Source organism: Etheostoma spectabile, chromosome 7 (genome assembly GCF_008692095.1).
Source record: "Etheostoma spectabile isolate EspeVRDwgs_2016 chromosome 7, UIUC_Espe_1.0, whole genome shotgun sequence".
Classification (NCBI taxonomy): Eukaryota; Metazoa; Chordata; class Actinopteri; order Perciformes; family Percidae; genus Etheostoma; species Etheostoma spectabile.
The window spans coordinates 19148353-19173981 of record NC_045739.1 but is presented as its reverse complement, the minus strand read 5'-3'; the positions used below and the strand labels follow the sequence as shown (position 1 = coordinate 19173981).

Below are 25629 nucleotides of genomic sequence, written 5' to 3'. Positions count from 1 at the left end.
AAACTTTATTCTTGTAAAAAGGGATATACTTAAGTTGTGAGGCTTTAACTGTTGGCTTGGCTATTATGTATTTGTTTTACCAGGCTTCAATTTAATACTGCTGATCAAATACCTGCCAAACTAATGACATTGCCATCAACCTCACCTGTACTTTGTGTTTAGTGCTAATTACTAAACAACTAAGCTGATGAGCATGGTAAACATAACTGCCAGCATGTTAACACTGTCATTGTGCGCATGATGGCGTGCTGATGATAAGCATTCTTTTTGAAGTTTGGCTGTATTTGCTTCCCTCAATCATAATATAACACTTTGATGCAACTCCAACGTTAGATACATTAGCATGAATAAATAAATAAAAATAATAATAAGCACTTCTATTGTAGCACTAAACATGCACGTAAACATTTTGATGACACTTAGCTCTGGTCTCCATGATAGAGCTGTACATGCTGTAATTTTCATGTGGGCTTGAATTTTACTGTGGCACTAAACATGACATGCACGTAAAAATTTTGATGACACTTAGCGCTGGTCTCTATGATAGAGCTGTACAAGCTATAATTTTCCTGTGGGATTGAACTGGGTCAGGTTTGTGCAAATAACCCTGCGTTTAAAAGAAAGACAAATTTAAATACATACCTTATAGTTGGTAATGTCATGAGTATTGTATGGGCTGTGTACCAATGTTTACAGTAGAAATTGTATATATTAATTCATTTAATTGGGCTTAGGTCGGGCTCTAAATGAATGTACAGTGGCAACCAAACACATTGAGCTAGAAGTTCATTCTTGACCATGGGAACAACATGTGTGGTAAAATAATGTCATCTTGATCTTTCTCTAGCCAGCCAGGGACTCCTGTCTTTCGATATGGCTGAAAGCTTCGTAAGTAGCTAGTAAATGGACGATTGGGTTAAGTTTTTTTTGGCACTCGTATTTGAAGTTGCATTTTGTTCTGAATGGGCTTCACAGAGAGTAAAGAAAGGTGCAGGTCACAAAAAGTTTAATATAACAGAAGTGTGTGGCGAAAATATCCAATTCTTGATAACCTTGGTGTCTTTTATTAAGTTAGAGACTCAGTATCCGAGCAGTGGGCCTTTTACAAACCCTCATGAACACCAAGGAACGGCTCATAAACACAGTGGCATTTACACACGGTCGTTTAAACCTTCGTATCATTCATCACTATTTTATGGCTAGTTAGCTCAGCTCCTGCTGTACTGCCCACACACCCCCCGGGGCATTTTCATCGAGGCTTGTAAAAATCATTACACACCTCACCATAATGCGTGCGTGTCCTTTTCAGTAACTTCTAAGAGCTGATTTTTCTCAAAATACTGTTGTGACGTGGTGACAGTAGGGCACATTGTTAGGTGTTTTTCAAGGTGAAGCCTGAACAGAAAAAGATTCACGACAATAGATGGCAGGTACACGTTACATCACTGGTAACTGCGATCATGCTTCAACACAGAAACCAGTTAATCCTCCATGAATTAGAATAGATTTTCTATATTTACAAAGAAAATGCCCTATATCTTCTCAAATTTGTCGCTCAAATTGGTCAGATTATCTTCACCACTTGAAAACAACGTGTTAACTCGTTGACAAATAACAGAAAGGCTAGGATTAAGTGCCGGTCCTTGTCCGAGTGTTAGACAGGCCACAACGTTGGCTTCTTTTCAGAAAGGTCTGTTTTTCATAATGTTTTGAAATGGCATCTCTCAATTCCCCTACTCCCAAAACTATTTTACATTCACTATACTGTGGCAACACATTATTTCATTCTGTTGTTTGGACTGCTGATTAAAGTTGTGAAGAATTGTAGACCTATGAATAGGCAATAGGCACAGCAAAATCCAACTGCGTTGTTCTAATTTGAATTCATCTGTGGTTTCTCGTTAGCGAATCTTCAAAAAAAAAGCCAAACGTGTTCTAAAGAGACAAAACAATCCCTCGGATTCTGCTTGCTCAGGCTGGTTGTCTTTAGGTTTGCTCGGGCTGAAGGCTTCCAGCAGGTTCTCTGTGTAACTGATGGCAGCTGTTTACCACAGAACTGTGTAGAGGCTCATTATTAGAGCGTGGAGCTTGTTATAAGGCCGTGTGAGAGACTCGTTAGGCACTAATTATTTCTGAGGAGCTGCCTGGTGAGTCTGGATGGAAATGAGTATAGAGAGAAACAGAGAGACAGTGCAGTACAGTAGGGAAGATGGATGTGGTTTTGCAGAGACAGGGGTTTAAATGTGTCAGAAATCACTACTGTGTGTCTTAACCTGCTGAGAGTTCCTTCTTAATAGAGTTCATTCTGATTAAAGTGTGTCCTATGGCAATTTTAATTTTAATTTAATAATGCATACTTTTTATTGACCCCCAGTGCGGAAATTAATTTTTTTCACTCTATTGTTGGAACACACATGTGATATATTTTTTCATAAAACACATGTTTTTGAATAGTCCTGTAAAATACTGAACAAATTAGCAAACAACTGCCTTTTTAAACATCCAGCAGACACAGAGCAACATTGGAATACAGTATTAGTTTGGAGTCGTTTTTCTGGTGGCAACTTTATTTGCCGAGAATCAGTTTATTAGAGCTAATTTTGCTAAAAAAAAAAAAAAAAAAAAAAAAGCTGCATGTTGCATCTGGAGGCACCCAATGAAGATTTGGGCCATGACAACCAAAACAAAGATCTAAAATAGACTAAAGATATATAGAGCTGAGGTAAGCTGCAGAATAGGCTGATTATTGTAACTCTGTCATTTCACATTTTTCACCAGTCACGCTTATGGGATTATTGGTATAGCTGTCTTATTTAGTTGGTGTCTGTCTTGTGTATCTGTATCTTTTTTTTTATGGACCGTGAGTCTAATAATAAAGGCTATCTATCTATCTATCTATCTATCTATCTATCTATCTATCTATCTATCTATCTATCTATCTATCTATCCTCTGTGGTTTTGATAGAATGAGCGACCACCTACATGTCACACAGTCATTTAATAGTTTACCATATTAAAATACAGATTCCAAAATGATTAGTACAGCTTTAAATTTAGTTTCATATTTTCTATGTCTTTGTTCTTGATACACACATAAAATTACAAAAGGAATGCACAACTTTTGCAGCCACTAAACCTGCACAAATAAGACCAAGAGAAACCATGCTGCCAAGAAATATTGTCTTGGTGCTCCCGTGCTATTTGCAGGTATTTTAATGGGGTAATATTCATACACGTGGCACAATATTGGCCCCTTTCTATGCAAATGAGCCCCATTGCAAAAACTCCAATTCGCAAAGGTCAGCGCTAATAGCCACTCGCAGTTACAGTGAAATTATTAGCGTCTCCAAAGAATTGGTAATAACTGAAGCCATTTATAAGGGATTCCCTCCTCCGCTTCAGATGACGCCATCTTCTTTTACAGTCTGAAGGTGTGCGCTTGAAAACATCAAAAGCACTGACAGACTGGAATATTAATCTATCTGAAAAAAGGTTTTGATGTATGCCATGGCACCTCAGCAGTCAGAACTTGTAGCTCGCGGTCTGAAAATGTCATTTTTCTTCTTCTCTCTGCTCTGCCTATTCTGTCCTTGAACATTCAGAAACATGGATAATTGCAATCAGACGCACAAAAGTGCAAATTGCACTCAGCTGCAAACCTTTATAGGCACATTTGCGCTGTAATATTATTAGCGCAATTTCTTTTGTGAACCTTAAGACGGGACAGATAGTGGTTGCAAGCAATTCGCGGTGCTATCAGTGGTCGTAATCAGTGCCCCTCTAATTATCTCACACCGCAGCATAATGTGGCTGCAGTTAAAGGAAGCAAGGAGATTAGTTATTGTCCCAAAAGTGTCTGTCCATTTCCAGACCGTTGATGTTGTAGTCTACCATCTGTCATCAACATACTGTATTAGCTCTTTGAATACCAGCTCCTCCAGTGACTCATTGTCCATCCGCTTTAACTTGCTCTTGCTCTTACTTTGTTTCACACATGGCACTTTTTTTCTCTTATCTTTTCTGCTATTAAGATTTATATGATTTATTTTACAACCTACACCTTTCATCCAAGCAGCCTTTTAAATTGTCTATGACTGAAAGCAAAGCATGTCTACAGTGTATACAGGACCATTAATGTGTGCTTGCATTTCTGTATACGTATAAGAGCAAGGCACATGGGCATTAGCAAAGGTTTACATGTATCTATTTTTCCTTTGAATATGTCCAGACTATAATACAATAGTCTGTGACTTTGCCAACAATTAGATGAGATGCTGTTTTAATGAAACCCAAAGGGATTTGAGTTGTCGCAGCAGAAAATATGGTGAAGAAAAAAATACAACAAATACAGAGTGAAGATGAACTCACACAGAACAATGTTAAGGGGAAGATACAGACAAAGAGAAAAATAGGCCATCTTTGTTTGCGGTATGGTGGATGTGTAAGTCTGTATTGTGGTATCAAAGCAACCACAATCAATTATTGATGGAGATATTTACCCCATTATTACTCATCTCCACAAAACGTTGATCATTTATATCTGACAGAAGGTGGTCTGTTTCAGACGTTGCGTCTCACTGTTGCCAATGAAAAAAAAGAAAAGAATGAAAAATATTTTTTACAGCACTTCACAGGCTGCATGTTCCTTATGCATAGCACAAAGGAAATAAATAGCCCCTGCTCTAGTCCTGCATTTCATATTGTTCATACTGGGAGCTCCGAGCCAGAAAAATGATGTGGTCCTACAGAGCAAAATAAAGCCTCTGCTGCAAGAGAAGCCAGATGTATATGTGCCTGGATTATTCCTGATTATGATGGAGAGAAAAGACTGGGGATTGAGAGCTGATACTGCACTGCACAGTGAAATGCTGCTTCTTCACGTACTGTTCTGTGATTTCAATACACTGATTAGCCAATCATGTAATGTTACCTACTGCTATTGTTTTATTCAGTACATTGCTATTCAGAAATTGTTTGCAATCTCTTGAGTGATCAAGAGAGCCTCTTCATCCACCTGATGGATCTCTCAGATATGCGTGGCGAAACGACATACTTAATGCACATTCACCTCACACAGCTTTGTTCTACAAAGGCATCATTGTTACTCTGAACTCTGCACCCATTTTTGTGAGGAAGTAATCGTTGAGTGTTGATGTGGTAATCATTTCTTGCGCAGAGGTGGCACCTTTTGTTGTATTGAATTACAGGGGGAAAAAATGACTCGTCCTTGGTGTTCTGGCTGAACCCTCTGGCTCAGGAAACCATGTTCTCCTTTTAACCTTTTTCATTTGATTAAGAGGGAAAACAGTGTTTGACCTGCGCTGTGGGGAGGCAGGCTAGCAGCTGGGATTTGGGCCAAAACAGCAGGAAACCGAGCTCAAGTAGGGGAGCTGGCAGAGCCAAGGGTGGTAAAGGTCCACACACACACACACGCACGCACGCACGCACGCACACACACACACACACACGCACACACACACATATGTGCATGTCCTTGTGTTAAGTGGATGCACAAAAGCCTACACATGCAGAACAATATATCAACGCAATTAGCTCATATAGATCTTCTTAACTTTTTTTTGCTTTCTGTTTTGCTTTTATTGTTTCAAATTTGTATGTTTCAGTCTCACCTCAGCAGCAGTTTTGTAGCAACTAATGAGCCAGGTATTTTAGCGGTGCTGCACATAAAGACGATGGAGTAGAAGTGCTGTTTGGTCATTGTGGGGATCAAATGCAGGTGCTCTTTGGATACTGCAGTTGTACTCGGCTTATTCATGTCTTGATTGATTGCACTTTATACATTTTTGAGAGCATATTCCACCATGAAATGAGCCCTTCACAAGATGGAGTAAGCCAGAAAGTTTACTCTGGAGTTCAACAGATGAACATAAAGCCTGACATCCACAATCTCGGTTATTGGGGCTTAGAGCCGCCTGGGATGATTTTATTTTTAGTTACTGTTATTCTCATATATGCTTTTACAGCCAGAGGGTTCCAGGTTCAAAAGCGTTGGATCGGGCACTTCTGTGCATGTTTTCCCCGTGTTGGACTGGGTTTTCTCTGGGTTCTACAGCTTTCTCCTACAGTCCAAAGATGTGCAGGTGTTAAGTTATTGTTGACTTTGAATTACATACTGGTAATTAGTTATTTACTGTAGACTCTGTGTAAATTGCTGTTGCATCAGCTGCAAACAGCAAGGTTCTGTTTTGTATCAAAGGGAAAAGTATTTGACATGATGACATCTGGCAAATGCAAAGCCTGTACGGCTGAAAACTCCAGCGCACACAAAGCCAATCTTCTAATCTTAGGTAATACCATACATTATTTTACATACGTTTTTATGATAAAACGGGTATACCTTTCTTCCAACAAGGATTTCAAAACTTTATTATAAATCTAAAGGAATAAATGACATGGTTAGTAGCCAGAGTGCTTATGGAAAGCTTCTTGACCGTATCTGTCTGCAGATTTGATTGCATCCTCTGGACTGAAGAGTCCTTGAAAAAGATAAAACTCCTACCAGGTCCATGGCTGCAGTTTTGGCTAAACCTGACCTCCCAGTGGAGAAGAGCATTAGGAGGGTGAATTCCCTTGGTTCGTACCCTAGGTTTTCTGTAGTGTCTCCAGCATTTCAATGGGCTATACCTTCTATCAAGACATTAAAAGATCAATCTTCTGGCTCCCTTAGTATTCAATCTTCATCAAATGTACAGCTACACATAATGAACAGCAGTCACATTCAGAGGCTGATGCCACTGGTCAATTTTCCTTTTAGCCACTTAGCACACATAGAAAAGATGCAAACACAGCAGATTTTACCTTCTGCAGTTTGAGTGAAGCTGTATCCACCAATGTATTCGCATTTAAATATATAGAGGCTATTCATTAGGGAATATTAGCTAAATTAGTGTTGTAATGAAAATACAATTCCATTTAGCAGAAGTGTAATTAAACAACACATACCCTTCTCTTTTTCCGAGTGTAATAGAGGATGCCCATACATCGGCCTAATTAACAATTACAATTGAATAAGGAGAGACTTTGTTGCAGATATGCAAAGATGTATTGTACATGTGCATAATAAGACATGCATGGAGTCTTTGGGGATTAGACTCCATCATTGAAAATATTTTAAAAGGGTAGAGACTTTGGGAATGGAACTCAAGTTGCAATTAACATTAGCTTTGGTTGTCAGCAGTGTTGGGCAGTAATGCAATACTTAACTTAACTTAGTAATGTCTTACAGTAATGTAATATTTTAGTTACAAGTAGTGTGAGGGTTTATTATTTAGACAGATAGCCTCAACCAAACAAGGAGCAATGCGACTCTCTGGGATTCCAAAGTTGTCTTACTTACATGTTTTATCTTCTAAAGGGGATAGCTAATGTTAGCCACATTCAGGAGTCACCTATTTTTGCTTAGAGTTTGAGCGATTCGCTAAGCGGAGAAGGACTGAGGTCAGGACTTCTAGCAAATCCCTCCTAATTGTTGGGCTGCCTGCTTGTTAAACCAAAATGTGTAATTTTCAGTTTTTTATACTCTTTAAATACAGAAAATGTGACTTATAGAGGATTTGGAGTGGTTTAAAGCAGTGATTCTCAGAGTGGGGGGCACTCTCCGTTTTCATATTCATTCATTTAAATCTGGATATTAAAAAAGACTTCATAGTTAAACAAAATATGTTTAAATTTTTAATAATAGTTGATTCTAAATCTATTAAAGCTATAACTCATAAAATATGCAAATATGTTCAATAAATGTATAATATCTTGTGTTTTTCTTCCACATAACTAAGAAAAAATAGGCTACTTCAAATTATTCCAAGGGGCATACGTGCCGGGGGCCCTGGTATATATACTGAACAAAATTATTTAACATTTTTGTTTTTGACCCCCATTTTTCATGAGTTGAACAAAGATCAAAGATCTAAGACTTTTTTTACATACACAAAAGGCTTATTTCTCTCAAATATTGTTAACCACAACACCAGATACTGACTGGTTTTTGGGACAAGGTGGATGGATTATCTCGGCAAAAGAGAAGCACTCACTAACACAGATTTAGACAGATTTGTGAACAATATTTGAGAGAAATAAGCCTTTTTTTGTACATAGATCTTTCAGTAGATCTTTCAGTTCAGCTCATGAAAAAAGTGTTGAATGAAGTATGGGGGCAAAAAAAAGTGTTTAGAATTTTGTCAACCGATATTACTGTAAAGCTGAATCAACTGAACTCAAAAACAAGCTCGCAAACTCACTAACTGTGAAAAAGTCAGGTAATAATTCTCTGTGGGTTCATCACTATGACCGACTCCTTTCTTATTACACAGAGTAATTTGAGTGTTATTGTAAAAAATATTGATTACTGGAGCTTTGAAGTTATTAATCACACTAGTTTCTGACAAGACACAATGTTCAGTCCATAGTGCATTGATTTGTCAGTCTGCTGCCACAAATACTGCCCACCCACCCATTAAACCCAACGTGTGTGCCTTGTGTACAGTTTACCACTTTTGGAGTAACTAACAAGCTATTTGATGGGGTAAGGTGGAGGTTTAGGTAAGCTGGAGTAATACCAAGTCACGAAGAAACACCTCCTGCTCCGTTTTATCAGGGCTGTGATTACCACATTTGTCAAGAAGTAAACAATAACTGGCGTCCCCGCAGCCCCCACCCACAGCTATCTGCTACCTTACACATTGTCCTCCGCCTTCCTCCTCTTCTTCTGCCACTCGCTCTCTCTGTCACACCGCAGCCTCATATTAATTCCTCCCTTTATCCTGGCGATATATAAGTCTCTCACAAACACACAGAGGCTCTCATAAACACACGCTCATTAATCCAATCTCTGCTGATGATTTATTTTCCTGCCCATTGCACACACAGAGTCTCTTTTTCTCAATCTCGTGAACATTTTCTCTCATATTAATTTCTCCGTTCAGCTCCCCTTCCTCCCGTGGTAAATGGGTTGACGCGGCCGTACTGTAGTTTTCGAGCACTGATTTGTAGCAATCGCCCGAGAGCCTTCCACTGTTTATCTTGGAGATAATGATAGCGCTTCAGGGTGAGCAGACCCAACTCATCGCAGCCTTTTATATCCTCAACAATGACAGTGCGGAGCTTAGAGATGACTATTACTAAGAGATACAGCATTAGATAACCACACGCGTGAGTCATTGTCAAACCAGAATCAATGGAATATAAAGATTAGTAGAACAGGAGAAGATAGTAATTACATTTAAAGTGGTAATCTCTGATATTTTCTATTCATTTTTCACAATTAAAAGTAAAAGCTTCGGTATTTATGGTCAGATAAGCATTTCCTGTGCAGATTTTGTAAATTTCTCAGTGTGTGTTGTCTCCCTTACATTATAATGGACTAGTGATGGCTATCACATTTCACTGGGGTCTCCAAATGTGTGAAACATTAGTTCAGAAATGTACATGGATTTTGCGTTGTGGACTAAGTGGGAAAAGATAGATTTTCATTGCTGAGAGCAACTTCAGAGACTCTATCTCTTACACAGCAGTTTTTATGTGCCAGCTTTGAATATTATCAGCCAGAGAAGGGCTATGGGCATTGTTACTGGCTCCTGGTTGTGTAATGTCAAATCGATACCGGTTGCGTTTCAGGTTTCACAAATGAAAAATACAAGCAGATTTGATCAATATACAAGAAGGATGTATGTCTTGAGGCTTGTACTGCTCTCATAATACAACACAGATCCATAGCGCAGCCTTAGTGGTTAAACAGCCGAGGTTAATGTATGAGCTGCACTTAGTCGGTGCAGATTTGACTTGAATTCTTATTGACTGAATAAGCCATACAAATCTATGAACAGGAGCAAAAGTTAAGACATGTTAAACTTTGCAGAAGTAGAGCTGCATAATTAAAAACACATTAAATCTTTTGAAGTGTCTATCTTTTGTCAGGAAACCGTAATTTCTTGTGTGGATCACTAGCTACTAACCTAAAGGATATTTATTCTGGGTTTCAATGGAGAGTTCACAATGGAAGGCAATTGAGGAGGGCTAAAGGGGACTTAAAATCGTAGTTGTCTTGTCATACAACAGCTGATGTTCTCCTGACCACTACAATATTGTTTAAAAATGTTTTTATGACATTTGAAACCAAGCCAACATCACTTATTGTGATGTTGTACTGTTACTGGGAAAACAATGCTATGTCACTTTTAGTTACATTTCACATTTAGAAGAAGTTAGGATGTGCTGGATTGGCACATCATACCTGTATTTTAACTTTTTATAAACTCATATTATGTATAGTAATACTGCTTGGGCCGCCACATTTCCTCATCTAAATAAGATTTTCCTAATCCAAAAGACATGTTTGAGAGTGAGAAACTAACTTTTCTGCACCTCTTTTCAGAAAATACACACTTCTATCAATTTTTTATGTAAGCATATACCAGACTTGTGTATTCATGTATAATTATCTACACCTAACTAAACTCATTACTTGACTAGTGTTTTCCCAAATTGTTTTAAATCTTCCTCATATATTTATTGATATTCCATAAGACACTCTAAAGACTTTCATCTTCTGTATTGTCCTGCTTCCCTTGATCAATATTCACTGAAAAACAGAGGACTTCCATCACTACAATCAACATCTACTTTATCATTATTCAAAAAACAACCTGTGAAGGACTTTAAAAGCATATTTATCTATTTTTGAGGCCGCTTTTTACTTCCAACCTCTTCTGCACAGTGTTCAAAACTTTTTCTTAAATTTTCTCTCTTTCTTTTTTATATATACGTGTTTATGTGCGAATGATACAACCGCAAAACTTCCTAAACCCATCTCCTCCCACATTTTTTGTTGACACCAAAGTTTTGGAACTTCATCTCCTGACTGTTCTCTACAAATTCAGCATTCAGATATTTGATATATCAAAACTTGAGTCCACGGTGCATTACAACATTTACTGCCATTTCCTCCAAACTAAATCTTTGTTGTTGATTGTGGATTTAGTGTGCGAGATTTCAGAATTTTATCTGAAAAAGGGAATTTACTTTGATGAGGGGGCAAAAAATACTTTGACGAGGTGGCGGTCAGCTGTGTGCTGGGCCATCAAGTGGTATTTCAGACTGGACGTGCTGCGATGATAGCTCAGTTCACAACAAGAAAACACACAGATTACTTTGGTCTTGCCAGTGGAATCATTTGGCAACTTTAAAAAGTAAACTTTCCATTCAGAATCTTATTGGCATCCATTTCGGCGTCTCGTGTTCAACATCCACTCAAAACGTAACCTTACTACACTTTGGCCGGCTCGCAAGCCCAAACGTGTGTGCGGCGTGCCTGTTGTTTTGTTTCTGGTCTAGCTAGATCTGGTGTGGTGTTGTAGTTTTTTTAACGTTACTAGTTGTTGCAACAGCAAGTGAAAAAAAACTACAGTTTTCTAGGCCAAAAAGAATGTTACTCTCGCAATAAACAAATGGACGCCGTTAAAATGGGTTGCGTTAATGTCGTAACGCTTTTGACTGACAGCACTAATGAAAATAAATGGTTATTATGTATACATCATGTTTTAACGTCAAACATACATTCTCAGTGAATCCTTAAGCTTAACTGCTATCATAATTGCTACCTTTCCTATATTGAGCTTGTTCAAAATGTTAACACTTTTTTCACAAATAGGCCAATTTATCCATGTGTATTTTTTTAGAGAAAAAAACTTTTTTGATATACTGTACTATAACTTTTTTAATCATTTTTTTCGACATACAATATTATGACTTTTTATCATATTTTTCAACAAACTATAATATGTTATAGTATTGGCTTTTTTATAATTTTTTTTCACTTTTTTTGAAATGCCATACCATGTCTATTTCATCACTTTTTTGAAACACTATACTAGGACTATTTTCAACTTACTATGTTCATACTTCTTATGCATTTTTCTCCACGTGCTATAATATGACTAGTTTTGACTTTTATCACTTTTTTTAATATATCATACTATGACTTTTTCTCACTTTTTTCGACATGCTAAACAATGGATTTTCATCACTTATTTCGACAAACTATACTAGGACTTCTTATGACTTTTTCTTAACATACCATAATATGACTTTTTTCAACATACTATACTATGACTTTTTTTAATCACTTTTTCAACATACTATACTATGACTATTTTGACATGCTGTACTATGACTTTTTTATGACCTTTTTGTCATGCTATAATATGACTAGTTTTGACATACTATACTAAGACTTTTTTATCGCTATTTTTGATATATTATACAATGACGTTTTATCACGTATTTCAACAAACTATACTAGGACTATATTCAAGTTGCTAAGCTATTATTTCTTATGAATTTTTCTCTACATGCTATAATATGACTAGTTTTGACGTTATCACTTTTTTATATATTATACCATGACTTTTTTATCACTTTTTTTGAAATTTTCAACTTGCTATATAATGACTTCTTATGACTTTTTTAGACCTACTATACTATGACTTATTTTTTGCTTTTTTCGACATACAATCATATGCCTTTGACATACTATAATAGGACTTTTTCGACATTCTATACACTGATTTTTTTCATGACCTTTTACAACATACAATACTATGACTTTTTAATCCCTTTTTTATTATATACTATAACTTTCTTATCACTTTTTTCAACATGCTATACTATGACTTTTTATCACTTTTTTGACATATTATGCAATGACGTTTTATTACTTGTTTTCAACATGCTATTCTATCACTTTGTATCACTTATTTTCATAAAATACAGGGGCTTGAAAAAGTTTACACTCCCATGCATGGGGAACTTTCCAAAAGATAATCTCTCAATGCAAATTCAAACCAAATTTTCCTACTTTTTTTTTCAATTACCAAAAGATGCTTTTTTAATTCCTCGTTTTAACATGGGTATGTAAACTTATTCAAGCCACTGTATACTACTACTACTTATGATTTTTTAGACATACTATACTATGACTTTTTTATTCCTTATTTCGACATACAATACGATGACTTTTTTTCAAAATGCTATACTATGACTTTTAGATGATTGTTTTGACATACAATACTATGACCGTTCTATCTTTTTGTTCACATACTATACTCTGCCTTTTTTATCACTTTTTTTGACATAGCCACTATACTATGACTTTTTATCACTTTTTTTTTACTTCGCCTACTATGACTCTTTTATCACTCATTTTGACAAACTGTACTAGGACTATTTTTTACTTGCTATACTATGATTTCCTAAAACTTTTTACTACTTTTTAAGATATGTCATACTATGATTTCATAATCACTTTTTTTCGACTTACTATACTATGACTCTTTTTTTCACTTATTTCGACAAATTATACTAGGACCATTTTTAACTTGCTATACTTTGACTTCTTAAGACTTTTTTAGACACACTATACTATGAGTTTTTTTGACGTACAATCACATACCTTCAACATTCTATACACTGACTTTTTCATGACTTTTCATGACATACTATACTATGACTTTTTTATCACTTTTTTCAACATACTATACTATGACTTTTTTTAATCACTTTTTTCAATATATTATGCTATGACTTTTTTATACATTTTTTCGACATGCTATACAATGACTTTTTATCACTTATTTCATCAGACTATACTAAGAGTATTTTCAACTTGCTATAATATGACTTCTTGTGATTTTTTTGGACATACTACACAATGACTTTTTTTCTTATTTCGACATAGTATACTATGACTTGACTAAATGACTATGACTATACTAAAAAATGCTATTCCATGACTTTTTCATAACTTTTTTGACATACTATACTATGCCTATTTTATCTTTTTCAACATACAACAAATTACTTTTTTATCACTTTTTTTGAAGTTCTATACCATGTCTATTTTATGACTTTTTCGAAATACTATACTAGGACTAATTTTTAACTTACTATGCTATTACTTCCTAGGATTTTTTTAAACAGACCATACTATAACTTTTGTAATGCTTTTTTCAATATGCAATCATATGCCTTCAACATACTATAATATGACTTTTGTCGACATTCTATACACTGTTGTCATGACCTTTTACAACATACTATACTATGACTTTTTTTATCACTTTTTTAATATGTTATACTATGACTTTTTTATCACTTTTTCGACATACTATACTATGACTTTTTATCACTTATTTTAACATAGCCTATTATACTATGACTTTTTTTAATCAATTTTTTCAACATACTATACTTTGACTTTTTTACCACTTTTCTTTCGATTTATTATGCTATGACTTTTTTATCAATTTTTTTGACATGCTATACAATTACTTTTTATCACTTATTTCAACAGACTATACTACGAGTATTTCTTGTACTTCTTGTTCAATGACTTCTTGTGATTTTTTTGGACATACTATACTATGACTTTTTTTATCACTTTTTTAATATATTAAACTATGACTTTTTTATCACTTTTTTAATATATTATACTATGACTTTGTTATCACTTTTTTGACAAAATATACTTTCAACTTGCTATACCATGACTTCTTGTGATTTTTTTAGACATACTATACTATGACTTTTTTTCAATATACTATGACCTTTTCATCACATTTTTCAACATACTATACTATGACTTTTTAATCACTTTTTTCGATATATTATGCCATAATGTTTTTATCACTTATTTTGAAAAACTATACTAGTGCTATTTTCAACTTGCTGTACTAGGACTTTTTTTGACATACTATACTAAGCCTTTATTTTCAACCTACTATGTTTTGCCTTTTTCACTTTTTTATGTCATGCTATACTATCACTTTTTTTATTACTTATTTCACAAACTACACTAGGACTATTTGCAACTTGCTATGCTATTACTTCTTATGAATTTCATTTGACATACTATACTATGAATTTTTTTCAATATACTGTACTATGACTTTTTTATCACTTTTTTCAACATGCTATAATATTGATAGTTTTGACATACTATGCTATGACCTTTTTATCACTTTTTTTGATATATTATACTATGACTTTTTGTCACTTTTTTGACATGCTATACTATGACTTTTTATCAGTTATTTCGACAAACTTGCTGTACTATTACTTCTTATGAACTTTTTGATATACTATACTATGACTTTTTCATGACTTTTTTCAACATACTATACTTGACTTTTTTACCCCTTTTTTCACATACTATACTAACCCTATTTTAATACTTTTTTTTGACATAGCCTACTATGACTATTTTATCACTTATTTTGACAACCTGTACTAGGACTATTTTTAACTTGCTATACTATGATTTCTTAAGACTTTTTTGACTTTTTACGACATGTCATACTATGATTTCATAATCCCTTTTTTTCGACTTTTTTAATATGTTATACTATGACTACTTTTTCACTTAATTCGGCAAACTATGCTAGGCCAAATTATTAACTTGCTATACTTTGACTTCTTAAGACTTTTTTAGATATACTATACCATGAGTTTTTTCAACATACATCACATACCTTCAACATTCTATGCACTGACTTTTTTATGACTTTTTATGACTTACTATATTAAGACTTTTTTATCACTTTTTTCAACATAGCCTATTATACTATGACTTTTTTCATACATTTTTTCAACATACTATACAATGACCTTTTTATCACTTTTTTCGATATATTATACTATGACTTTTTGTCACTTTTTCGACATGCTATGACTTTCTATCAGTTATTTTGACAAACTATACTAGGACCATTTTCAACTTGCTATGCTATTACTTATGATTTTTTTTCTTTATGACTATTTTATCACTTTTTTTGACATGCTATTAAACTATGACTTTTTATCACTTAATTTGACAAATGTCTGCATGTCCCCTTTCATGGCTACTCTGTCCTGTCAAAAAATGGCCAAAAATTATCTTTAAAAAAACAAAAGACTTTAGTGCTTCTTTATGCTTTTTTCTGCATTTTAAAGAGCTGCTTAGTGTGAGTGGTGTCACAGCTACAGTGCAGAGGAGAGAGAACATTGTCTTAAAACTTTCTCTTTACCTTGCTCTCATGGCCACAATTCTTATTTCTCATAGAAAATGTCAAAATGTAGATTTACTTGTCTACTTTCTCATTTAAGCAATATTACAGATACATTTGGCTCTGTGAGCCTCCAAATGACAAGACCAGTTAACCTCAGTAGCAAGGTCTAACGTGTGATAATTACATTACCTGTCATTTAGCTGACGCTTTTATCCAAAGCAGCTTTCAATTAAGTGGTAGGGGAAACCAGAGAACCCGGAGAAAACACAGAGAACATACAAACTATTAACAGAAAGTGCTAATTACACATCAAAGCCAGGGCAAGGCTTGATACAGCCGGAAAGGCCCAGCTGCTGCTCCACAACACCACACATTTCAGACAGAAAAACTACAATTACAGGCAGTATTATGAACAATTGATTTATTTTAAGTATTTATACATTATGTTATGTGTTTGTGTATTCATAATAACAAAAATACATTCATTTTGAGAAATATATACACTACCGTTCAAAAGTTTGGGGTCACATTGAAATGTCCTTATTTTTTAGGAAAGCACTGTACTTTTCAATGAGGATAACTTTAAACTAGTCTTAACTTTGAAAAATACACTCTATACATTGCTAATGTGGTAATGACTATTTTAGCTGCAAATATCTGGTTTTTGGTGCATAATCTACATAGGTGTATAGAGGCCCATTTCCAGCACTATCACTCCAGTGTTCTAATGGTACAATGTGTTTGCTCATTGGCTCAGAAGGCTAATTGATGATTAGAAAACCCTTGTGCAATCATGTTCACACATCTGAACAGTTTAGGTCGTTACAGAAGCTACAAACTGACCTTCCTTTGAGCAGATTGGTTTCTGGAGTATCAATTTGTGGGGTCAATTAAACGCTCAAAATGGCCGAAAAAGAGACCTTTCATCTGAAACTCAACAGTCTATTCTTGTCCTTAGAAATGTAGCTATCCATGCGAGACATTGCTAAGAAATTGAAGATTTCCTACAACGGTTGTACTACTCCCTTCAGAGGACAGCATAAACAGGCTCTAACCAGAGTAGAAAAAGAAGTGGGAGGCTGCGTTGCACAACTGCAAGAAGATAAGTACATTAGAGTCTCTAGTTTGAGAACAACGCCGCACAGGTCCCCAACTGGCATCTCATAAATAGTACCCGCAAAACACCAGTGTCACATCTACAGTGAAGAGCGACTGCGCGATTCTGGGCTTCAGGGCAGAGTGGCAAAGAAAAAGCCATATCTGAGACTGGCCAATTAAAGAAAAAATTAAGATGGGCAAAGAACACAGACATTGGACAGAGAAGACTGGAAAAAAGTTTGTGGACGGATGATGATCCAAGTTTGGTGTTTGGATCACAAAGAACGTTTGTGAGACGCAGAACAAATGAAAAGATGCTGGAAGAATGCCTGACTCCATCTGTTAAGCATGGTGGAGGTAATATGATGGTCTGGGTTTGCTTTGGTGCTGGTAAGGTGGGAGATTTGTACAGGGTAAAGGGATTCTGAATAAGGAAGCTATCACTCCATTTTGCAACGCCATGCCATACCCAGTGGACAGCGCGTTGATTGGAGCCAATTTCATCCTACAACAGGACAATGACCCTAAACACACCTCCAAATTGTGCAAGAACTATTTAGAGCAGAAGCAGGCAGCTGTATTCTATCGGTAATGGAGTGCCAGCGCAGTCACCAGATCTGACCCCATTGAGCTGTTGTGGAGCAGCTTGACCGTATGGTACGCAAGAAGTGCCCATCCAACCAATCCAACTTGGGGAGCTGCTTCTGGAAGCGTGGGTCAATTTCTCCAGATTACCTCAACAAATTACCAGCTAGAATGCCAAAGGTCTGCAATGCTGAATTGCTGCAAATGGAGAGTCTTTGACGAAAGCAAGTTCGATGTAAAAAAAATCTTATTTCAAATACAAATCATTATTTCTATCCTTGTCAATGTCTTGACTCTATTTTCTATTCCTTTCACAACGTATGTTTGGTGAATAAGTGTACTTTTCAGGAAAACACAAAATTGTTTGGGTGACTCCAAACTTTTGAACGGTTGTGTGTGTATGTATGTATGTATGTGTGTGTGTCTACTAAACCCAGAAAAACTATTCTGGTAAAACTGCTCTAGGGCATCATCTTCATACGCACTCTTCTACCGGCACTGTATGCCATACACCATTTTTCATCTGTATCTTCTTCTGTCTGTCCAGCCATGTTCACGGAGGTGCCTCATGATATGACTGCCCAGAGAGGTCAGGACGTGGAGATGGCCTGCTCCTTCAGAGGGGCGGGAACGCCCTCGTATTCACTGGAGATCCAGTGGTGGTACATCAGGAACCACGTGGACTGGACAGACAGACAGCCCTGGACAACCAATGAAGTAGGTTTATAACAGGATCTCTGACTGCCTTCAGATGGGAAATAATTATTACGGTACTATTATTATTATTTACTATTATGCAACAGCTGTAAATAAACTCTCTATCCACCACCAGCCTCCATTTCAGGCTTTAACTTAAAGGATATTTACAAATATAGTTTTGGACATCATTCCTAGCTTTAATAGAAAACATAAACAACAATCCTGAGAAATACATGACACTTAAAAATTAAACTTGGGACAATCACAGGTCAGTTAATCAAGCACAATGTTATCTTGTGACATATATTACCTGCATGGATTAATGAGGATGTATCTATTAGTTAACAGAACACTCATATATTCCCATTTTATGTTTATATCCCCAAATCTAATTGTGTATATTTTGTTTTTTTCTAGCTGTCTCCTGAGAAGGAGATGCCAAAGGATGCTACAAAGATAAGTGTGAGTTAAACTTTTTCTGGTGTCATTAACTGAAAAAAGCCTTCTGTTTGCCTTGATGTTACATGATGAAATGAGGCACCCTCATGATTACATTAAAACGTCTTGCTTCGGATGATCCGCAGATGTTGTGCTTGTGCTTTATTACACACAAGAAACTGAGTTTCACTCGTTGCAGCTCTTTAGTGCAGTAAACACCCCAGACGACACGTCAACATGTTCACTTTATCCGCCATGGGTTTGTAGAATCCCAGTGTTGGCCAAAGAGCAGGCGGCATGGTGTGCATGGTGTGCATGGCTTGCGATGCATAATCTTCAAATTCCCATAAAGGCTCCTGCATCTTTATGACTTCACTGTTTATTATTTGGATTTGGTGTAGCAGAGGACAGGCTGGGAAGTCAGCACAACCCTAACCCTTTTTCCTTTCTCCTCTGGTATCTATAGAGACTTTAAGGTACTCACTCAGGCCAACAGTTTTCCCACAACAACCACAGAGGGCCTCATACTAAGGAGCCGAGCATGTGACTCAAGATTTTGACTTTTTTCTTAAAATTGCCTGCAGATATGAGCAGAAGTATGGAACTAACCAACATTTTCCTCTCGCTCAGTATCGCTCCACCGGCATTAAAAATACAACAATGAGCAACAAATAAATAAATAAAATGGCATGTAAAGGAAAAAGAAAAAAAGAAATGAAAGTAAAAAAACATGAATTTCTACTTCCTCCCAAGAGGCAAGCTGTTGCTGATTGGCTATAATGAAAACACCAGCTGTGGCGTGCGTGCGTGCGTGCGTGCGTGCGTGGAGCCGAACACTTCAGGCTGTACAGCTGGAAAATCATTAGGAGCTTTCTGTATATAATGAATGTTGGCCCACATTCATATAGCAGAGCAAAAACATGCAGACACAAACTGATAATTGAATGAATAGTGCTACAAAACAGCGTTTACATACAGTCACACATGCATATGCAAGGACTGGCACACATACTGTACATATACTGCTCACTGCTCACAGGGAGGAAGGTGAGTGATAAACAAAGTCACATAAATCTCGGTGTGTCACAATGTCTTTAGTCTCTCATCATCTCAACAGCACTTCTCTCTAAATTTGTAAAGCCTTTATTCCCATGATGTAGTCTCTTCATAATTCTAGGGCCACAAATAGAATTTGTTGAGCAGCACCTTTGTCTTAGTGTGTGTGGGAGTGATTGGCTGGGAGTAGGTGCGGCTGTAGAGTGTATCCAGGGCATAAAAAATAGAAGTGATTTCAGCATCAAGCTCTCAAATTTTGTCTTTGTATCTCTTTGTCACTTTATGTAATTGTCTGCCTACATGTACTATTCCTTTTTTTCTTTTTTAAACACAGCAAAGTCTAATTAATAGACACTTTTTCTATGTAGCCTATTTAAACAGGCTAGTCAAAATGTGCCTGTTTGGAAACGGGCCGATTGCTTGGCCTGTGGGTTTGCTGCTTGCAGCTTTCTCTAGAACCATTCTACCCCTAAATAACTAACAGAATGCCCCCAGAGTACTTCATATGCAACCCAACTGTATACGACTTACTGTGAGTTTCTACTACAAAAGTTACTCATGTCTGTATTAAGTAGGCTGTGACTTATTTTTCAGACTCATCATATGTTCTTGCTTTCCTCTTTTAATTTCGTCCATCTTTGTCAGGTTGTGAAGGTTGTAGGAAGCAACATCTCCCATAAACTCCGCCTCTCCCGGGTCAAGCCGTCTGATGAGGGCACATACGAGTGCCGTGTCATCGACTTCAGCGATGTCGCAGGGGCCCGCCACCACCGGGTCAGAGCCTACCTGCAGGTGGTGCCAGAGAGCAACATCATCGACAGTAACCACAACGAGAATTTCGAGGCCCTGGACGATACCAAAGGAGGAGTGGCGTTTGTCAACGGGGCCGACCTGGAGTCTCACGGTGGTGCCAAAGTGCACGCTCATGGCCATCACCAGAATCCCGGGCACCCCCAGGAGCACGACAAACGGCCTTCATCGCCAGCCCATCACGGCCACAGCCACAGCGGCAGCAGTCAGCAGCACAAGGCAGGCAGAGACCTGAAGAAGAGGGACGTAGACAGTAACCATAGCCACAATGACTGCACCAACGAGCCAAGCTGTGCACTGTAGATGTTGGCTTATTACACCTGAGTGATAGATTACACAAGGATTGCATAACATGATGTGTGTTACAGCATAAAAAGCTATTCTTCCCACACAGTACAAGCGTGTGCACAAATCTAGAATCCCTAGAAATGTACAGTATGTCTTGTTTAGAGCACAGTGCTGTAAACTGTGCTGGGGAATGTAGCTTTTTCTTGTTGTGCATGGGTCTGGGTTGGACTGCTCACTGTCTGTAAAGCCTGGCTTCATGACTTTCTGCAAAGGGAGCTGATGTGTAGATCTAAGCAGCTCCACTGTTTCTGGTCACAGCACCAACAAAAAAGAAAGACTTGTCTTACTATTACCATGCTCTGTTCCACTCTTGTACTTTAGATACTGTAAATGACACAACCCTGCTTTCAGGCTCATACTTCTTCCACTGCCTTACTCTCTCATTTAATACACCCTCAGAAAAAAAGTAAATGATACACCTTGGTCTGGCTATAACTGGGTCTGTGCCCAGTAAAGGAAAATGTTCCTTTTATTCTGAGTGTGCACTGAATGGAACTAAACCGTCTGTAATTCTTACCTGGAAATCTTGTCGAGTCTGATTCCTTAGCTTTTTATGTATAGCACTAGCTTCATTGCATCTTTTTGTGTGTTCAAATAATGGACATGAATATGGTGCAAAATTTGTAAAATGCAATTTATTCTGTGTTTACTCGCAGGGGGGAAGAAACATGCTTTTTTCAGCAGAAACTCGAGGTCTCAGAGCAGCAGTGCTCATCAAGGACAGATACAGCCTCAATTTAGTTGAGTTGGAGTAAATACAGTGGCAATGTGGGATTTCTTCCTCATTTGTGCGCTTTTCAAACACAGTACATCACAGGCTTTATTTTCCCCACAGCACTTTTGAGCTTATAAATTTGCAGCTCAACAGAAAACATGATTTTTGTTTGCTTCTTGTGCTGCAGGTTTGATCCATCCGTGGCTATTTAGGCTGAGAGAAATCAATCATGTTGATCAATCCTGTTGTTCCATGTGGGTTCCATCTGTTTGGAAAGCCATAAATAGATCAAAGTCTGTGCCACTAAATTAACAAATATGACGTTTTGTGCCTCTGAATCCACTAGAAATCAATGGAAGAAATGTGAACTTGGTGCAAGAAACTTTTTGGAAAGAGCAGTGCTGTATTCATATCTGGCCCAATTCTCATTGATCATTGAAAAAGCCTCAATCCTCTCCACTACAAGCCTCTAATCCACTCTGTATATATGACTATATAATATGAAATAAAGTGAGTGCATGTTCAGTAATTTCCTTTAAACTTTATCAACCATCCATACACAAAGACAGTGTTACTAGGTTTGTGTAATTTATTTGTTTGGTTGATTTAATAAAATAAATTCCATTCTGTTCTGAATCTGTTTCCTTTAGAAGTCCTATTATTTAGATCTTTGTTTTCTGTTGCTTTACTGCTCTCCAGAAGTGCTGTACAGACAGATGAATGACATATTCTCTTTATAGCTGCTCAGAAAAGGGTTTTCCCTTTTGTATCTTAGTACTTAAGCAGTGCTTCTTAAACTACTGTCTTAAACATGAGTGTTGCTGTGTTTTAAAGAGCTTGAACGGGGCATTCATTTTGTGCAGTTTGGGACTTGCTCTGAAAGGATTTAAGAGGCCATTTTACTTCTGCCAATTTTGTAACTCGATGATAATCTCTTTTGCTTAGAGGCTTGTGTGAATACTTCACTCTGAAGGGATCAAATGGGACAAAGTAAATGTGGATAACATACTGGATAAAAAAGCCTTGAGCAGTGAGGGCGAGAAGAGGGAAATGTTAGTGAAACACGGAAATTGGCTGCCCATACTGCCTCAAAATATAGTCTGTCTCAAGGCCCTGCTGTATTATCCATCAGAGGAACTACAACGCTCCTGTTATTGTTGGCAGTCCCTGCAGACTGGGAGGGTGCTTTAGTGGATGGAGGAGTGATCAGTAGGACTGCTTTTTTTTTTTTTCTTCTTCCAACGAGTAACTTTGATTTGATGTTTTGTAAAGAAGAGATCATGGTTAAAAAAAGAAAAAAAGGAGGGAAAATGTACATTTCTTCTAGAATGTTTGGTCTCACACTAAGTGTATGGCTTTATCAAATGAAATAAATTGTATATGAAACAGTGAATCTGTGGTCTTTTTTTTTATTGATTTAGAGATGTGAAAAGGCACAAGTGTAGACTGAATTTAGACCCTCCTGAACAGTCACTACACTTCTATATCTAAAGGGTTATTGTGGGTGTACGTCAGCTGTTATTTAGCTTTTGCCCCGTGCTCTGTGTGTGTCTGTCTGTGTGCATTAAGGAGAAGCGATATTAGGCAGTTGCCTGTGTGTAATAGCTGCTGCCGAAGCTCCACTCTCATTGCTGCTGATGACTAATGGTGCTATTGTCAGCAATGGCAGCAGGATAAATAGCAACAGCACAGTAGGAGATAAAGAGGCGCTGCTCGTGAGCATTAAGCCAGGCCAGCTAAAAACAAAACACATGGCCATCTTGTTTCACACTAGAAGGCTCATACATTTATTATGGAGCGATGAGGCGGAGAGGCTCCGGGTTCTCCCATCAGTGAGGTGGTGTGATAATGGACGGGGCTTCCTGTTTCCTTCATTTAAACATCCCAAGCACCTTGTAAGGCTCTGAGTGATAACAGGTACAATGATAAATTGGCCACTATCCCTGTCATGAAGTGTTCCCCCATATTTACACAACCTGGTGTACCTAGATGCATCTTCTGCAGACAGCATATGTGATGTGTGTGGCAGGGTAGCTCAAATGTTAGTGAGGGCTTTCCCTCATGGGGTACAGTTCTTCCAGCCTTTGCAGTGTTTCCCCCAGAAAAGTTGTTTAGCCCGGTGGCAAGTGTATTTTGACAAGGACCTGGCTCGGGCCAGTCACAGACTGATGGCAGCATCACCCCAAAAGCTCTTGGGATTACAGAATCATGGACGAAATCGTGAAAAAAATGAATTACAAAAGCTATGAGAGAGATTCCAATGGGGCCCTACATTAAGTCAGTGCTAAAAGCTACCTTGATATTAAAAAAAATAAATAACTACATCTAAATTTCCAACCGAGCCAACTCACTGTAACTGTAGTGTAAAAAATCTCTTAAACATACATTACTAATTCCCAGTGGCTTAGGCCTGGTGGGCACCAGGTATAGCTACCCCACCATAGTAGTCATAGGAACATGTCGGCCAGTGTAACATTGTTGCTCATTACGTTTTTTGGACAACATTTAAAAAGATTATCAATCTGGCCAGACATTCAAGTTTTTCCAACTGCTACCAATAACATTTCAGGCTCGATACCCGGTCCTTTAAGTGCTGAATGTTTAAATTAGAACATGATTTTTTTTATGTTAATTACTTTTTGAGGATTATTTTAATTAAGAATTTTTCAGGGTCACAAAAAATCTCTTTGTCACCAACAGCCAAGTTAATCTGTATAAAAGTCCCATGCGTTCAGGTTGAATAATTCAAACCAGCAAGGCGGTTCCAAGTCGGAAAAGTATTTTTTAAGAAAATAAATTTAAAAAAAAAGGAATAGCAAACATAACATTTCCAGAGTATATGTCAGTGCCTTGACATCAAAAAATGAAATGAAAAACATCAGCCCGGTGACTGCACGTCTCCTAATGTAGAAGACCTGTCAGAAGTGTTCCTGGTTTCTACACCTGCAGCAGGAGTGAACAGCCGTAGAGATGCTTCATTGATATTTTCCCTTTGTACCTTGCTGCTTATCAGATCAACGTAGGGCATGAAGTTTATCACAACCTTATCTGATGGCGGGGGTTTTTCGGCAACATTTTAAGATTTTCTTTTAGTAAACGGACTCGTTGGAGTCAGTGGTTCAATAAGCAGTCCATGTGAGAAAGGAGGCAATCACATCTATCACTGGTTCATTAGCTGACTGGCTGCTAGACTGTTCTCAGCAACCGAGCCAAACTCTTCTCTCAGCAGTTTCAGCACGTTGTCCGAGTACTCGTCTCTGGGTCGACCCATTCCGCTCAGCTGTACAGGCAGGAGGTCGGGGTGGGGCGGGATGTAGGACGATGGGCAGTGCAGCTCATTTAGAGTAAACCAGAAGGCATCCGGATCCACCTGGATTAAGTCTTGGAAAACGCTGGGGAATGAAAGATACATAGTAACAGGATTAGCTATGTGCTATATTTTGGTAAGTTGCTATCTACATTATAAAAATACACCAACCTATAATCCAAAGTGACAGACTGGGCAGAACACAGCAGGTTCACTGGCTTTAGTGCACTGTCCTACAGTTTGACTATAAGCTCCTTAACTCAACACTGCCTTTTTCCTATGGAAAGTCAGGTTTTCTGCAGGTTTTACCAAGTCAAATTTAAGACTCTTAAGACCTTTTTGAGACCATTATCCATTCCAACTATATTTGTAAAGCACATTTAAAACAACCAGGTTGCCCAAAGTGCTGGACATTAACATGATTATAAATACTCAACTAACAAACATTTAAAACAAGTAACAGACTAGATAAATAAAATGCACAGTACGACTCTCAAGCAGGTTTAAAGGCCAAT

At 37.3% G+C, this 25629-nt stretch overlaps 3 protein-coding genes across 3 annotated transcripts in view; 2 read left to right on the top strand and 1 right to left on the bottom strand.

Moving 5' to 3' along the window:
• Positions 1-23100, top strand: part of vstm2la (V-set and transmembrane domain containing 2 like a) — a 48598-nt gene extending 25498 nt beyond the window's left edge. Inside the window, exons 2-4 of the mRNA XM_032520856.1 lie at positions 18289-18458; positions 18858-18902; positions 20580-23100. Coding sequence (XP_032376747.1) covers positions 18289-18458; positions 18858-18902; positions 20580-21047 — 683 coding nt within the window. The 3' untranslated portion in view covers positions 21048-23100. The remainder of the gene's footprint in view (positions 1-18288; positions 18459-18857; positions 18903-20579) is intronic.
• e2f1 (E2F transcription factor 1) overlaps positions 1-25629 on the top strand; it is a 408003-nt gene that overhangs the window by 160151 nt on the left and 222223 nt on the right. The window lies entirely within an intron of this gene.
• The window catches only part of tti1 (TELO2 interacting protein 1), a 21592-nt gene continuing 20407 nt past the window's right edge, over positions 24445-25629 (bottom strand). The window contains exon 14 of the mRNA XM_032520830.1: positions 24445-25199. Coding sequence (XP_032376721.1) covers positions 24968-25199 — 232 coding nt within the window. The 3' untranslated portion in view covers positions 24445-24967. The remainder of the gene's footprint in view (positions 25200-25629) is intronic.